This window comes from Mustela nivalis (assembly GCF_964662115.1).
Source record: "Mustela nivalis genome assembly, chromosome: 1".
Lineage (NCBI taxonomy): Eukaryota > Metazoa > Chordata > Mammalia > Carnivora > Mustelidae > Mustela > Mustela nivalis.
In genome coordinates this window covers 1,821,165-1,836,119 of record NC_139020.1, presented here as the reverse complement: position 1 = coordinate 1,836,119, position 14,955 = coordinate 1,821,165, and the positions used below count along the sequence as shown (strand labels likewise).

Genomic DNA, 14,955 nt, shown 5'->3' with positions numbered 1-14,955 from the left:
AGTCCCTGACGCGGTCCCCGGCTCGGACACGGATCTTCCTTCTGCCAGGGGTGTTCACCGAGTGCCACCGGAAGGACGAGGAAAGGGCACAGAAACTGCTCACCCGCGTGTCGGAGGCCTGGGGGAGGACCACCTGCCTGCAGCTGGCCCTGGAGGCCAAAGACATGAAGTTTGTGTCTCACGGAGGCATCCAGGTGACCCTCTGAGGCTCGCTTCCGGGAGGAGCTGTGGGCGCTGACGTGGCCTCCTGGTCACCTACTGGCACTCAGGTCCCAGTGCTGTGGCCCCCGGGGGCCTGGGGACAAGGCCTGGCCCTTGATCGTGTGCTCCCCTCCTGTTTTGCCCGCGAGGAAACTGATGCTAAGAGAGGGTTGGTGGGTGGTGAAGACTCAGCCCCACCGGGGTGTTCCCACCTGGGAGCCCGCAGACCTCCGGGCGGCCCCAGCCCGTACCCCGGGGAAAGGCTGGCTGGGCCTGGAGCCTCTTCCTCAGCCGCAGAAGACGGGCTCTGCCTGCACTGCCCACCACGTGGTGCGGCGGGGCTCAGAGCACCGGGGCCCACGCGGGCACTCCGCCCGGAGCAGACGCGGCACGGCCTGCAGGGGTGCGGCACAGGCAGCGCCTGCTCTTCTGAAGCTGCCCCCCCTGCCCCCAGGCTTTTCTAACCAAGGTGTGGTGGGGCCGGCTCTGCGTGGACAACGGGCTCTGGCGGGTGATCCTGTGTATGCTGGTCTTCCCGCTGCTCTGCACCAGCTTCGTCTCCTTCAGGTACCAGCCTGGCTGCTGGGCGCCCGCAGGGCCCGCAGACCTTCCTCCCTGATGTGCTTGCAGGGGGCAAGTCGCGTCTGTCCCGATGGCTGCCCCCGGGTCCAGGCGTGCGGGCGGGAGGCCGAGGGAGGGTCCCCACCTGTGGGAAGCGCCCACGTGCCCTGAGCAGCCCCCCTGCCCTGAGCGCCCGCCCCGCCCCGCCCTGCGCTGAGCACCCACCGGAGCCCGTTTCCATCCTAGTGACCCCAGAGCCAAAGGGCTCTTTCAGGGCCCTCCCTTCCGTGGTGCCGTCTGGGGGAGCCGTCTACATGCTGCACAGGCGGAGTGGGCTGCCTGGACGCAGGCTGTGTCCCCGCGCTGCTGTCCCCGCCGTGTGACGGGAGCGCAGGAGCACTCTGGCCCCACCCCTCAGGCGAGGCAGAGGTCCTTGGGGCTCTCAGGCCCCCGCAGCCTTGCCGCCTGCCCCCGCCTCTGCCCTGCAGGGAGAAGAAGCTGCAGGCCAGGAGGAGCCTGCTCCGGGTCCGCGCCTTCTTCAGCGCTCCCGTGGTCATCTTCCACCTCAACATCCTGTCCTATTTCGCCTTCCTGTGCCTCTTCGCCTACGTGCTCATGGTGGACTTCCAGCCCGTGCCCTCGTGGTGCGAGTGCCTCATCTACTTCTGGCTCTTCTCTCTGGTGTGTGAGGAGCTGCGACAGGTGCGCCCGGCCGGCCCCCTTCTCCACTTCCCCACATCCCCAACCCACAGGGACTGTCCTCTAGTGCCCACCCCCAGCTGGGAGCGCCTGGCCCCGGGACCCGCAGCCGGGTCACTTTTGTGGGTGGGCACACGGTAGGCTCACCAGGCACCCAGACGCTGCTGCCGGGGCCTGGGGCAGCCTCAGAGCTCCTGGGAGGCAGGGGCAGAGGGAGGTGAGGGAGGCAGGTGCGGAGGCAGGTGCGGAGGCAGGTGAGGGAGGCAGGTGCAGAGGCAGGTGCAGGAGGCAGGTGCAGGAGGCAGGTGCGGAGGCAGGTGCGGGAGGCAGGTGCGGAGGCAGGTGCGGAGACAGGTGCGAAGGCAGGTGCAGGAAGCAGCACTGTCCCACTGGGCTCTTCCCAGCTTGCCTCCGGCCGCACCGCTTCCTGAAGCCAGATGCCCTCCCAGGGACAAAGCTCCAGTCTCACAGGTGGCAGCCCCAGAGTGGGGGTCTCACGTGCCCTCCGCTCTGAGTCTGACCATCTCCGGGACCTCTCCCTGGCCCACCCCGCCGCCAGGGTCCCACCCTTCCCGGGATCCTGGGGTCCGTTGGGAGCTGGCTGGCTCCCAACAGAGAGGACGGACAGCCCTCAAGAACACGGACATTTGTGGGCTGGACTGGGATGGGTCGCAGGGCGGGCTCAGGGTGCCCGGCAACACCTCTGCCTGGAGCCCCTCCCCCTTCCTCCTCGACCCGGGGGACACGGGAACGGGGGAAATCTGTCCCCTCCCTGGCTGGCCTCGCTGTCCGGGAAGGAGCAAGTGTTCTTACCGTCCTGGTGCCGATGGTGACGACAGCCAGGCCCCTAACCGCGCCCTCTCTCAGCTCTTCTACGACCCCGATGAGCTTGGGCTGATGAAGGTGGCGCTCCTGTACTTCAGCGACTTCTGGAACAAACTGGACGTCGGTGCCATCTTGCTCTTCGTAGCAGGGCTGACCTGCAGGTGAGCGGCTCGGTCTCCCCTGGGCCTCCCGTCCGCGTCGGGCAGCCCCGAGGGCTCTGGTCCCCTGGAGCGTGTTTGTCGTCTGTCTGGTGGGCAGACGCTCTCCGGGGCCGGCGGAGGAGCAGAGAAGGGGCCAGAGCTCCTGGGGCCCTCCCTGGCACCTCCTGCTGTGGCTCTGGCCCCTCTGCTGTCCCTCAGGGCCCCGTGCGTCCCTGCCACTGTCCCATTCTCCATGAGGCAAGAGGCCAAAGCAGGGCCCGCCTGCCCTGCCCCCGGCTGGGTTTCTGGACTTTTCTGGGAGCCCCCGGAGGCTCTGCCCGTGAGCTGTACCCCATGCGTGGTACTTTGGGCTGCAGAGACACCGTGGGCTCGGGCAGGTGGGCAGGCTCCGGCGTGGTGAGCTGAGGGCCTCGGTTCTGCCCTGGGCAGGCTCATCCCTGGGCTGCTGTACCCGGGTCGCATCATCCTCTCCCTGGACTTCATCATGTTTTGCCTCCGGCTGATGCACATTTTCACCATCAGTAAGACGCTGGGGCCCAAGATCATCATCGTGAAGCGGATGGTAAGGGGACGAGTGGGTCCTGACGCCAGCGGCCGGGGAGGGGCACCCGGGCCGAGACCGCTGCCAGGTTCCCACGTCCCTGCTTTGCCCTCGGGCTCCCAGCCCTAGCACACCTGTCTCAGGTCCTTGCGTGTACATCTCCTCTTCCAGGAAGCCTTCCCTGATCGCAACAGCTCGTTCCTTGTCCCTGTTACAGCCCCGGTCACTCCCCTCCGTGGGTCACAGTCCCATCCAGCCCCTTGTGTGGCGCCCTCCTGGACGGGGGGCCCCCGTGTCCCTGCAGTGGGTGTCAGAGACGCCTCCCAGTGCTGCGGGGCCCCCGCCCAGGTGTGCAGGGAGGGGACATGTGGGCGCGCGTGGCTGCAGCTGGGGCCACTGTGTCTCTGCAGATGAAGGACGTCTTCTTCTTCCTCTTCCTGTTGGCGGTGTGGGTGGTGTCTTTTGGGGTGGCCAAGCAGGCCATCCTCATCCACAACGAGAGCCGAGTGGACTGGATCTTCCGCGGGGTCGTTTACCAGTCGTACCTCACCATCTTCGGGCAGATGCCGGCTTACATTGACGGTAGGACATGGGGCACAGAGAGCACCCGCCGGGGCGCCGGCAAAGCTCACAGAAGGATGGGGGGCAGGAGGCGGCCGGTGGCAGCTCCCCAAGGGCCCTGTGTGATGGCATCAGTGGGGCGGGGGGCATCTGAGCTGAACCCGGAAGCTGTGCTGAGATCCCAGACGGGCCAAGGGTGTGGCCTGGGGTGCTGGGACACCAGCCGACACCCCTCCCCCACACCACATGCCACCCTGTCCCTCCTCCTTCTCCGGACGGGGTCAAGCCTTTTTGCCTACTGAGCTCCTTCTTTTCAGCAGCTTCGCTGAGATCTAATTCGCCGCAAGACTCCGCTGTATAAAGTGTGCTTTAGCGGTTCTAGTGCAGAACACGTGCATCACCCACCAAAGACCCCTGTTAGCGTCACTCCCCATCCTCGGACTGTTAGCGGCCTTTGATCTACTTCCCATCTGTACAGTCTGTCTTTGCTGCACGTTTCATATGAACCGGAGAACGCAATTTGTTATCTTCGTATCTTGCGTTTTCTTAGCGTAACGTATTTAATTCCTGTTTGCTGCTAAGTAATATTCCGTTGTATGGACAGACCACATTTTGTTTATGCATTTGTACGTCGGTGAACACGTGTTGTTTCTACATTTTAGCTGTTATGAATAACATTGCTATGAACAGTTACTTAGAAGTTTTTTACAAGTTTTTGTGTGGGCGTATGTTTTCATCTTTCTTGGGCATATATCTGGGACTGGAACGTATACCCGCTGGGCTGTATGCTAAGTCTGTGTTTAACTTTTTGAGAACTGGCCAAACTGTTTTCTCTGGCAACTGCCTTGTATCTCATGTCCTCACCAGCAATGCACCCAAGGGCCCCAATTTCCACATTCTCTCTGGTTTGTCATTGTTTGTTTTCTTTTTTTTTCCTTCTACCCGTCCCAGTGGGTGTGAGGTGCATTTCATTGGGGCTCTGATTTGCATTTCGCTGATGCTAAGCGATGTGGAGCATCTCTTCACGTGCTCCCTGAGCCATTCGGGCGTCTTCTCTGGAGAAATGTCTACTCCCCTCATTGGCCCATGTCTCAAGTGGATTCTTTTTCTTTCTTATTGAGTTACAAGAATTCTCATGTGTATGATTTACCAGTATATTCTACGGGTCGTCTTGTCACTTTCTTGATGGTGTCCTTCAAAGCACAAACGTTTTTAATTTTGATGCTGTCCACCTTATCAATTGCTTTTTATCATTTGTGTTTATCTCAGAACCCCATGCCTGATCCAGGGTCATGAAGAGTTAATGTCTGTGTTGTTATTCCAGAAGTAGCTTTTGTTTTTACTTTTGGCCTTTGAGCTGTTTAAACTAGTTTTCTACACAGTGTGAGGTAAGGGCCATTCTTTTTTATGGAAATTTCTAGTCGTTCAAGCACCACATACTGAAAAAACCATTTCTCCCCATTGAATTGTCTTGGCTCCCTTGTCAAAGATCAGCTGACCATTAATGAAAGTTTTTCCTATAGACTCTCAGCTCTATTCTGTTGATCTCTATGTTCGCGTGCACCACTCGGTCTTGGCAAGTGTAACTTCATGGTAAGTTTCACAATCAGGACATGTGGGTCCTTCAACTTTGTTCTGTTTCAAGATTGCTTTGGCCGCCGGGTCCCTTGGATCCACATGAATTTTTGGATCAGCTTCTCACTTTCCCCAAAAGCCATCTAGGATTTTGACTGTGAGCATGGGTTACCTTTCTGCTTATTTAGATCTTTAATTTCTTTCAACAATATTTTATAATTTTCAGTGTGAGAGTTACACTCATTTGAAGTTTATTCTTAAGATTTTGATTCTTTTTCATGTTTTTGTAAGTAGAATTATTTTATTAATTTCATTTTTGGATCTTTTGTTGGTAGTGTACAGAAATACCCTATATTTGCATGTTGATCTAAAACCGTGCCAAACTTCTTTATAGCTCTCATAGTTTTTTAGTGGATTCCTCGGGATTTACTATATACGAGGTTTTGCCCTCTGCAAATAGCGATGCTTCTTGCTTGTTCCTTTCCCATCCAATACCTTTATTTCTTTTTCTTACTTAATTATTCTGGTTAGATCTCCTGATACAATATTGAATAGAAGCGTCCAGAACAAACATCTTTATGTTGTTCCTGATCTTAGAGGGAAAAGCTTTCAATCTTTCACTGCTAAGTACGATGTTCACTATGGGGTTTTTTGGTAAATGTCCTTCATCAGAGTGAGGAAGACCTTCTATCCCTAGTTTCTTGAGTGCTTTTTATTATAAAAGCGTATACAATTTTGTCAAACCCTTCTTGACATCTGTTGAAATGTTCACATGATTTTTGTTCTTCGTGCTATTAATATGGTGTGTTGTATTCATTGATTTCCAGAGGTAAAGCCGACTCTGCCCTCCTGGGATCTATCTCACTCGGTCAAGGAGTAGAATTCTTTTTATGTGTTGTTGGATTCAATTTGCCGGCATTTTGGGGAGGGTTTTTGCATCTATGTTCAGTTTTGTTTTGTGTGGTTTTGGTATCGCGGTGGTCCCGCCCTCAGAACGCATCATCTGTGTTCCCTCATCCTTCGGATTTTGGAAGAGTTTGTGAAGGGTTGGTTTTAATTCTCAGACATTCAGTAGAATTCACAAGGGAAGCCCTCTGGGCCGGAATGAAGCTTTGTGTGAAGTTCTAAGTTATAACTTCAATCTTTTTACCTGTGTCAGGTCTGCGTGTGCCTCTCGCCTCCTCCTCAGTCACTCCCGGTGTCTCGTCTCTCGCTAGGAGTCTGCCCCTGTTTCTAAGCCACGTACTTTGTTAGCACACAGTTCTGCGGTGTTTCCTTAGACTTCTTCTGACTTTTGTGGGGTTGGCAGTGCTGTTCTCTCGTCCTTGTAACTTGAGCGATTCAACCCCCTCCCCATGGACCAGTCAGGGTAAAGGGCTGTAATCTTCTCAGTCTTTTCCAGGAGCCAGATCTTGGTTTTATTGATTTTCTTTGTTGTTTTCTTATTCTGTCTTTTATTTGTTTGCCTTCTGGTCATCTGATGTTTCTTATTTCCTTCTTTCTGCTGGCTTTGGGTCCGGTTGACTTTCCGTTTTTTAGTTTCCTGAAAGGGAAGGGTGTGTTCTGGTGTGGTCTTGTTCTCCTTAGCAGCGCCTGTTTGCTGGGGGTGGGGGAGATCAGCAAAACAGACACGGGGTGGTGGGAGGTACAGACTTCCAGGCCCTAAAAACTAGCGCATGCTCATTGTTGCAAAAATGTTAAATCCAAAGTAAATATAAAGAATAAAGTTGTCTGTAAGCGCATTTCCCCAGGGTAACTGCCTTTAATGACTGCCACTAGAGATGCCCTCTCAGGAGTGTTTTGAGGGGTACAAGCTGGACACACATTTATGTTTTATGGTCTCCCATACCCTTCCCTTGGCTACGGGTGGGGCACGGCACTTCGGTCGGTGCCCCCGTTGCGGAGGTCAGCACGTGGCCTGCGCCACACACTTCCCTCCTCCGCCTCCTTCCTCACTGTGGTGACTGTTCATTTTCTCGGTTCAAATTCTGTCCCATGTCCCTGGGCTCTCTGTGGTCGGAGCCTGCGTCACCCCTCCTGGGGCTGGCGTCTGCCTGGGAGCCCGGGACGTGCCCCAGAGGGGCCAGCCATGTGCCCGGCAGGGGCCCGCGCCAGGCTGGAGTGTGGCTCTGGCTCCAGGGCTCTTCCTCTTTCCTTGGCAGCCACGCTTCCTGCCCATGGAGGATGCTTGGGTGTAGACAGCATGTCTACAGCATGTAGACACCCCACTGCGGGGGTGTCCAGGCCCCAGAGATGCTCACTGCCCAAGGGACACTTGTGACTCTGTGTGGTTTCTTTGTTCCCGGCACCCGCCCCCGACTCCCAGGTGTGAATTTCAGCCTGGACCAGTGCAGCCCCAACGGCACGGACCCCTACAAGCCCAAGTGCCCCGAGAGCGACGCCGTCCGGCACGAGCCCGCCTTCCCCGAGTGGCTGACGGTCATCCTGCTGTGTCTCTACCTGCTGTTCACCAACATCTTGCTGCTGAACCTCCTCATTGCCATGTTCAAGTGAGGGCCCCCACGGGGCGCGGGGGCCGCGGGGAAGGCAGCCTCCCGGGGGCGGGGGGCCCAGCGGGCGTGTCTTTGCTTCAGGAATTGCCCTCCAGGGTGCCGTGTGTTTGCTTTCCGTGGGCCGCCCCCCTGGGTCCCCCAGAACCCCCAGGCAATGCTGTGGGCAAATCTGAGGGTCCCGCCGGCTCTCCCGTGACCCACGCCCCTTGCCTCCTGCCAGCTACACGTTCCAGCAGGTCCAGGAGCACACGGACCAGATCTGGAAGTTCCAGCGCCACGACCTGATAGAGGAGTACCACGGCAGGCCCCCCGCGCCACCCCCCTTCATCCTCCTCAGCCACCTGCACCTGTTCATCAAGAGGGTGGTCCTGAAGGTGCCCGCCAAGAGGCACAAGCAGCTCAGTGAGTCCCCTCACTCCGCCGTCCCCAGAGCACGCCCTCCGCTGTCTCGGGTCTCGGGGCGCAGTGGAGGCCTGTAGGGGGTGTGGTGGCTCCTTCTAGAACGGGGGAGACTCCGCGGGCCTCTGACCTCCCCCGGCCCCTCGGTGGATTTGGGGTGGGCTCCCGCAGCCTTCCTCCCGGCCGGGGCCCCTCCCCGTGCCCCCCATGGGGCGGCCGGGTCCCTCCATGTGCCCCTGGCCCTGCAGAGAGCAAGCTGGAGAAGAACGAGGAGGCCGCGCTCCTGTCCTGGGAGATCTACCTGAAGGAGAATTACCTGCAGAACCAGCGGTACCAGCAGAAGCAGAGGCCAGAGCAGCAGATTCAAGACATCGGCGAGAAGTAGGGTCGCCCCTGTGGCCAGGGGGCGGGAAACCCCTACAGCTCCAAGTCGCGCTGTGGGCCACAGCCCACCTGGGCCTGGTCCCTGGGGCGGGGAAACCTGTGTCCTCCGGCTGTCCCACGGCCTTCTCTCTGGGTCCTTGGGAAGACTGGACCCCGCGGGGTGGGGAGCGGGGAGAAGGTCACCCGCGCTGCGGGCAGGGCTGACCCTGTGGACAGAGCTGAAGGAGGGGTGTGGGCCGGGGAAGGCCCCCTTGGCCTGGGGGGTGAGCTCAGTGAGCTTGTGGGCACACGGCCTTGCTGCCACGTCTGTGGGACCGGGTGGCCCGCCTGGGGTTCAGGCTCGCTGGGTGTCGTCCTCTTGCCCCGAGGTCCTCCCTCCCTTCCTCATTCTGGTGTGAGATTGGTGCTGCTCCCGGCTGTCCGCGTCACCCCTCGGCCCTCGGCGGGGAACACGGGCCAGCTCTGCGCTGGCCACCTTCCCTCCCGGGCTCAGGGGAGGGATCCGAGGCCCGGGGAGGCCGCGAGGCGCACCCTGGCCCCACAGCCCTGTGGCTGAGCTGAGCCCACTCCTCTCCAGCCACAAAGCGGGGAGGGGGTGTGTCGATGAGGCGGGGTCTCTGGCGAGCTTGTCCTGGTGACACGAGTCGTGGGGTCTGAGGACGCTGCGTCAGTGCCCACACGGCGGTCCACGGGCTGACTGGGGACGTGGCAGGAAGTGGTTTCATGGCTCCTGTGGGATTAGGGAGCACATAGTTGAGGGGAGGAGTGACACCCGGACCCTCGGGATACCTTCCTCCCCTTTCCCTAGAGAACCATTCGAAGCGGTCACCGAAGTGGGGGCTGAGTTTATTATGGAAGAGCGTCCCCGGCAGGTGGCAGCGGGCACAGCCGGAGGGAGAGCCTGGCCACGTCTGGCCGCGGAATTAATTACTATAAACGCGCCAGACCAAGGCTGGGGACGCTGCCGTGCTGTAGCCAAGCTACACAAACCAGACAGATGTTCCGAACCGCGCGCTGCCCCGCCCCCACCCTTGCTGCCCAGAAGCGGCTCTGAACTTGGTGCTTCGCCTTCTGGCGTCCTGTGGGCCAGTCACGGCGAGGAGCATCGCGCATTCCTGCGTCTCGCCCCCAGGGAGGCCCTACAGGTGTCGAGGGGCCGTGGGCGCGGGGGGCAGCTGCTCGCTACGAGACCTCCCTCTCTGGGGCAGGAGGCCGTGTTCATTCTGACGGAAACGCATGTTGTAGATACTTTCAGGGGGAGGGGAGGAGGCCTGGAGTGAAGCGCAGGAGAGGCCGGGCCACTGGGTCTGGCAGGGACCTCCCCCTGCAGCCTGGGACCGTATTTCCCGACATTCAGGCCAGAGCTCAGCCCGGCTGGGCTCAGCTCTGTGCTCTTCCAGGGTCAACACCGCGGTGGACCTGCTGGAAATGGAGGGTCGCAAGCGGTCCAGCTCCCTGGAGCAGAGGCTCGCCTCCCTGGAGGCGCAGGTGAGTTCCGGGCCAGGGCCCACGTCTGGACCAGGCCTCCGACAGGCCTGGCCCCCGCTCTCTGAGAGGGAACACTCTGGGGAAATGACCCTGAGACGGACTTGGGGAATGTCTGGGCATCCGTTCCCAACTGGAAGCAGCACCTTCTCTGTCCTCCAGAAAATGCTGTCAAACACTTCCCCGCCGAGCTTGGCCCCACTGCACTGGGGGTGTCCACACCGCAGGCTGGTCAGAGGGAGCACTGGGGGTGTCCACACCGCAGGCTGGTCAGAGGGAGCACTGGGGGTGTCCACACCGCAGGCTGGTCAGAGGGAGCACTGGGGGTGTCCACACCGCAGGCTGGTCAGAGGGAGCACTGGGGGTGTCCACACCGCAGGCTGGTCAGAGGGAGCACTGGGGGTGTCCACACCGCAGGCTGGTCAGAGGGAGCACTGGGGGTGTCCACACCGCAGGCTGGTCAGAGGGAGCACTGGGGGTGTCCACACCGCAGGCTGGTCAGAGGGAGCACTGCGGGTGTCCACACCGCAGGCTGGTCAGAGGGAGCACTGGGGGTGTCCACACCGCAGGCTGGTCAGAGGGAGCACTGCGGGTGTCCACACCGCAGGCTGGTCAGAGGGAGCACTGGGGGTGTCCACACCGCAGGCTGGTCAGAGGGAGCACTGGGGGTGTCCACACCGCAGGCTGGTCAGAGGGAGCACTGGGGGTGTCCACACCTCAGGCTGGTCAGAGGGAGCACTGGGGGTGTCCACACCGCAGGCTGGTCAGAGGGAGCACTGGGGGTGTCCACACCTCAGGCTGGTCAGAGGGGCTGCTCTGGTCCCCTTCTCTGGCCCCCTCAGAGCTGTCCTCTGAGGTGACCGCTGCGCAGGACTCTACGTCCAGACGTCCCAGGCCACCAGGGGATGCTGGGAGGGAGGTGCAGGGTGCGTTTGAATGAGGAACGACATCAGAAAGCAGCGTGTGGACGTCTCAGAACGCCCCAGATGGTGGCAATGAGGGGCCAAGGTTTTGACGCTTCCACACGCAGAAGCGCGTTCCTTTGTAGGAGGCAGCTTGAAGGACATTGTCAATAGGCAGTTAGCTCCAGGTGAGCAGCCCCTCCGTCCCCCAGCAGTGAGCACTGATGTCCCCCCACAGGATGGGCCACACAGCTGGGCTCCGAGCCCTGGGCCTGAGACAGGAAGCCCTGAGCAGCCTTGCAGGCAAGCTGGGCTTCGGTCCCTGAACGTTCCCTCACCCGCCCATCCGTCTCTTCATGCGTTCATTCATTCGTCCGTCCGTCCGTCCGTCCGTCCGTCCATCATTTCACGTTTCCGCGCTCCCCCTCTGTGCCACATCCAGGGCCGGCCCGAGGAATGTCAGGGCGAACAGGCATTGTCTCCTGCTTAGAGGTTTCCAGTCTTGGGGGCACAGACATAATGTCCCCTGTCACGGCGGAGTGTCATAATGTCCCCTGTCACGGCGGAGTGTCATAAGCACAGCAACGGAGGGATGCACGGGGGCTGGTGGCCGGGGAGGCCTGCAGCCTCCGGGATAAGGCCGGGTGGGCCGGGTGGGGGTGGGGTCCCCTGCCCTTCTGTGCACGTCTTGCTGGTGGCACAGAGGACCTGTGCTTTCTTATGAGAGCCCCTGCAGCCCACAGCAGCCTCCCGGCAGGCAGGACCTGCGCCCCTATGCTGTCACCGGAGTCTCCCGCCTTCTCAGCTCTGCTGTGTCGGGGTGGGGGGCAAGCCCCTGGGCCGTGTGCTGGCAGGGTGTCCGCCGTCAGCCAGCCCCCACGCGGGGGCCACTGCCTGCAGGCTCTGTGCAAACTGCCTTCTCTCCTGTGGGGCCTTGCCTTGCTGCCACCCTCTAACACGAGTGCGGCTGCCGCCCACCGAGCGGTGTTCTCCTGGCCCCTGTTCATCACGTGGCTCCTACTTTGCCTGTAGTTGAGTATGTTTGGCTTCCAGAAGTTTCTTTTCTCGGGGAGGAGCAGGAGCCCTGGGAAGCTTCCGTGGGTCATCCTTCCCCCTGAGAAGACAGCTCAGAGCTCTTCCTGGGGCTTCAGCATGGTTCGGTGGCCTCTGGTGTGGCCTCTGTGTCTCCCTCGTGGGCACTGCTGGGGACCAAGGAAAGCAGGGTGGGCTTGGATGCTGGTGAGGTCACTGCAGCAGGAGGGGCACTTCCAGCAGTGCCTTCGTGCTTTCGGGGGAGGGGTGGGGGTAGGTGTGCTGCACGGGGACAGGCGCTGACCACATCTCGCTTGGGGTATGCCTTCCAGGTGGCCCAGACGTCCAGAGCATTGCACTGGGTCATGAAGGCACTGAGGGACAGTGGCTTTGGCTCAGAGGAGGCCCTCCCCACCCTGGGTGAGTGGGGCACCACGCCAGCAGCTGGTCTCTACTGGGCTATGTTCTTTTGAGTCTGGGGATCTGTGGAGAGGAGAGGCAGCAGGCAGGGCTCTCACGGGCCTTGGGGGTAAGCTGACAGAGCCATCCCTGAGCCCAAAGGACGTAGCAGGAGCATAGCCTGCCCCGGGCAAGCAGGGGCCCAGCACAGATGAGCTTCTGACATGACCAGATGGGGGACTCGGAGGGAAGGCCTGGCCCGTGTCCCTGACCTCCTCCTGTGTGCCTCATAACACAGAGGAGGGGCAGCTCCAGGAGCTGCTGGGGTACAGAAAGCAAAGCCTGTGTTTCTAGAAATGGGCATGACTAGCTCTCCTGGGGCATGGCTGGTCCTCCTTCCCTGGACAGGCTCTGGGGCAGCCACACAAGGAGGCAGTTGCTGGTTGGGGGTTTGCGGGGACAGTGCCTGACCCCAAATCTCAGTCCTCCCAGAGCCACAGTCCTGGGGCCCTGGGCTGGGGCCCCCTGCGGGGCTGGTGGTGGTCACTCTGGGCTCGGGGAGGTGGAGGAGGCCCAGCTTTGGGGAAAGGGCCATAGAGGACGCCCCTGTCCTGTGGGCCAGGTGCCTGAGCCGGGGTCCAGCTTTGCCCACGGCTCCCTGTGGCTGTTCCCAGCACCCCAGAAGGCCTCAGAGGGGCAGGACCGTGAGCTGGACAGCAGGCAGAAGGCGGAGGATGTGGGCGACGGCCACCACGTGAACGCCCGGCACCTCCTTTACCCTCACGCCCATGTCACACGGTTCCCTGTGCCCAACGAGAAGGTGCCCTGGGAGGTAAGTGAGCCCTGGCAGGAGACGCCCAGGGTTCTGGGCAGCAGTTCTGCCCCGAGCCCCCGACACGGCCGGGCACTGGCTGCCCTCGCCCGCTCCAGCCCCTGGGACGTGCCGGACAGAGGAAGAGGCTGCGTCCCGTAGGCGCCGGCGGCTGGAGGTGGTGGAGCTGGGACCTGACCCACACAGGGAGCACACCGCCCCCGCCTCCAGCCACCTCGCTCGTCCTGGACCCCGCATCCCCGGGAGCGGTCGCTGCCCCTTTTGTGAGTGCCACAGCTGAGCGAAAGCACGGAAGGGAGAGGAAGGGGAGACAGCCTCTGCGTGCCCTCCCTGGCCCACAGGATTTCCCTCTGGTCTTTCCAGAACATTCCAGACGGTGGCTTCCGTTCCTCCTCCCGAGTCCCTGCCAGCTGGAGGCCTCCTCATTCCTGGAGCCCGGCCTGGACCCGATCCCCACCCTGGGGGCTCCCCTAGACCAGCAGTCCCCGTTGGGGGGCTGCCGCGCCACCGCCCCCCCCAGCCTGCCCGAGCACGGAGCTACCATATGCACTTTGGGGACAGTCTCGGCGGCCTTGGCTACGAGCACTCTGATGGCCCTTGGTCATCCGGGTGGCTGGCCCCTAGCCGTGGTCTGGGTGACAGTCTGAGGGGGGCAACCCCTGTCTGTGCAGACGGAGTTTCTCATCTACGACCCGCCCTTCTACACGGACGACAGGAAGGACAAGGGCTCGGTGGACCCCGTGGGAGAGTGAGTGTGCGAGTCCTCGGCCCCGGGCAGGAGGGCGGGTGAGGGACCCCCTGGCGCTCCCAGGTGGCCGCCAGAGCTGGCTCAGGGCAGGGTCTGCTTCTGGCCTGGACGGGGTGCCCTGATCTCCTCAAGGGCTGGGACACGCAGGGAGACGTGTGGCTGGGGGCACCTGGGGCCGTGGGCTCTCTGATGGCCCTGTCCGGGTGCCACCCTGTCTCCCCGGGGCCGTGACTTCTCCGCTTGCTCCCAGCGCCCCGGAAGCCTTGGCCGGCGTCAGCTACAACGCCGTGGACGGGCCCACAGACCGGCGGAGCTTCCACGGGCTCTACGTGGTGCAGGACGGGCTCCCTCTGTGAGTGCAGCCGCCACCATCCCACATCACCCCGACCCTTGTGGGGGCCTTTGGAGGCTTGCTTCTCAGCTGCCGTGTCTTGGCAAACTAGCCATTTTCCTGATAAAAATGAACAGAATGCAGCAGAAAGGACACCCTGACCTCGACGAGGCCCCCCCGCCCCTCGTGGGACGTACCCCGCTGTCCCGCCATCTCCATGGATTTCTGGGGCAGAGCATGCTCCCGTGAGAGGGTTCTGGTCACAGGCCAGCCATTGAGGGCAGTGGGTTCGCGTCCGCGGTGGCCGTGTTTGCCCATGTCTGTGGGGATGGGCACGGTGTCCCACTGTGCAAAGTATGCCCCACGTCCAGCTGTCGAGTGACCAGTGACCTCCTGCCCGGCAGTCCTTGGGGGTCACCTCCTGTGTCAGCCTGGGCTCCTGGAGATGAAGGAGCCTCCTGTGGGCAGGGTCTCTGGGGAGGAGGTGCTCCAGGGCCCGGGTGTGAGCAAGGAGCCGTCAGAATGAGTGGAGGGAAGCAGAGGCTGGGATGCGTGAGTCCCGTGGAGCAGACAGGGCCGGGGTGGCTGGAGAGAGGTGGCCGGGGTGGGGCTTTCAGGAACGTCGTGGAACAGGAGCGGGCCGCGTGTCGGGAGGTGGTGGGAGATGGGCCCCCCCTCCGCGGCGACAGGAGGCCACGCGAGGCTGTGGCGCGGGAAGAGAGCAGGCTGGTGTGTCATAGCGGGACCCACGTATGTGAGGCCTCCGGGCGCAGACGCGTGTGGCGTGGCGTGGTGGGCTGGGCATG

General features: G+C 61.3%; 2 protein-coding genes across 2 annotated transcripts in view; one reads left to right on the top strand and one right to left on the bottom strand.

Annotated features, from left to right (window-relative positions):
- The window catches only part of CFAP410 (cilia and flagella associated protein 410), a 293,294-nt gene that overhangs the window by 46,639 nt on the left and 231,700 nt on the right, over positions 1 to 14,955 (bottom strand). The gene's annotated exons all lie outside the window — the stretch shown is intronic.
- The window catches only part of TRPM2 (transient receptor potential cation channel subfamily M member 2), a 55,359-nt gene that overhangs the window by 34,977 nt on the left and 5,427 nt on the right, over positions 1 to 14,955 (top strand). The window contains 14 exon segments of the mRNA XM_082720385.1: positions 49 to 194; positions 656 to 768; positions 1,251 to 1,464; positions 2,329 to 2,447; positions 2,877 to 3,009; positions 3,399 to 3,570; positions 7,451 to 7,634; positions 7,858 to 8,039; positions 8,285 to 8,417; positions 9,821 to 9,908; positions 12,172 to 12,259; positions 12,913 to 13,070; positions 13,742 to 13,818; positions 14,069 to 14,170. Coding sequence (XP_082576511.1) covers positions 49 to 194; positions 656 to 768; positions 1,251 to 1,464; positions 2,329 to 2,447; positions 2,877 to 3,009; positions 3,399 to 3,570; positions 7,451 to 7,634; positions 7,858 to 8,039; positions 8,285 to 8,417; positions 9,821 to 9,908; positions 12,172 to 12,259; positions 12,913 to 13,070; positions 13,742 to 13,818; positions 14,069 to 14,170 — 1,909 coding nt within the window.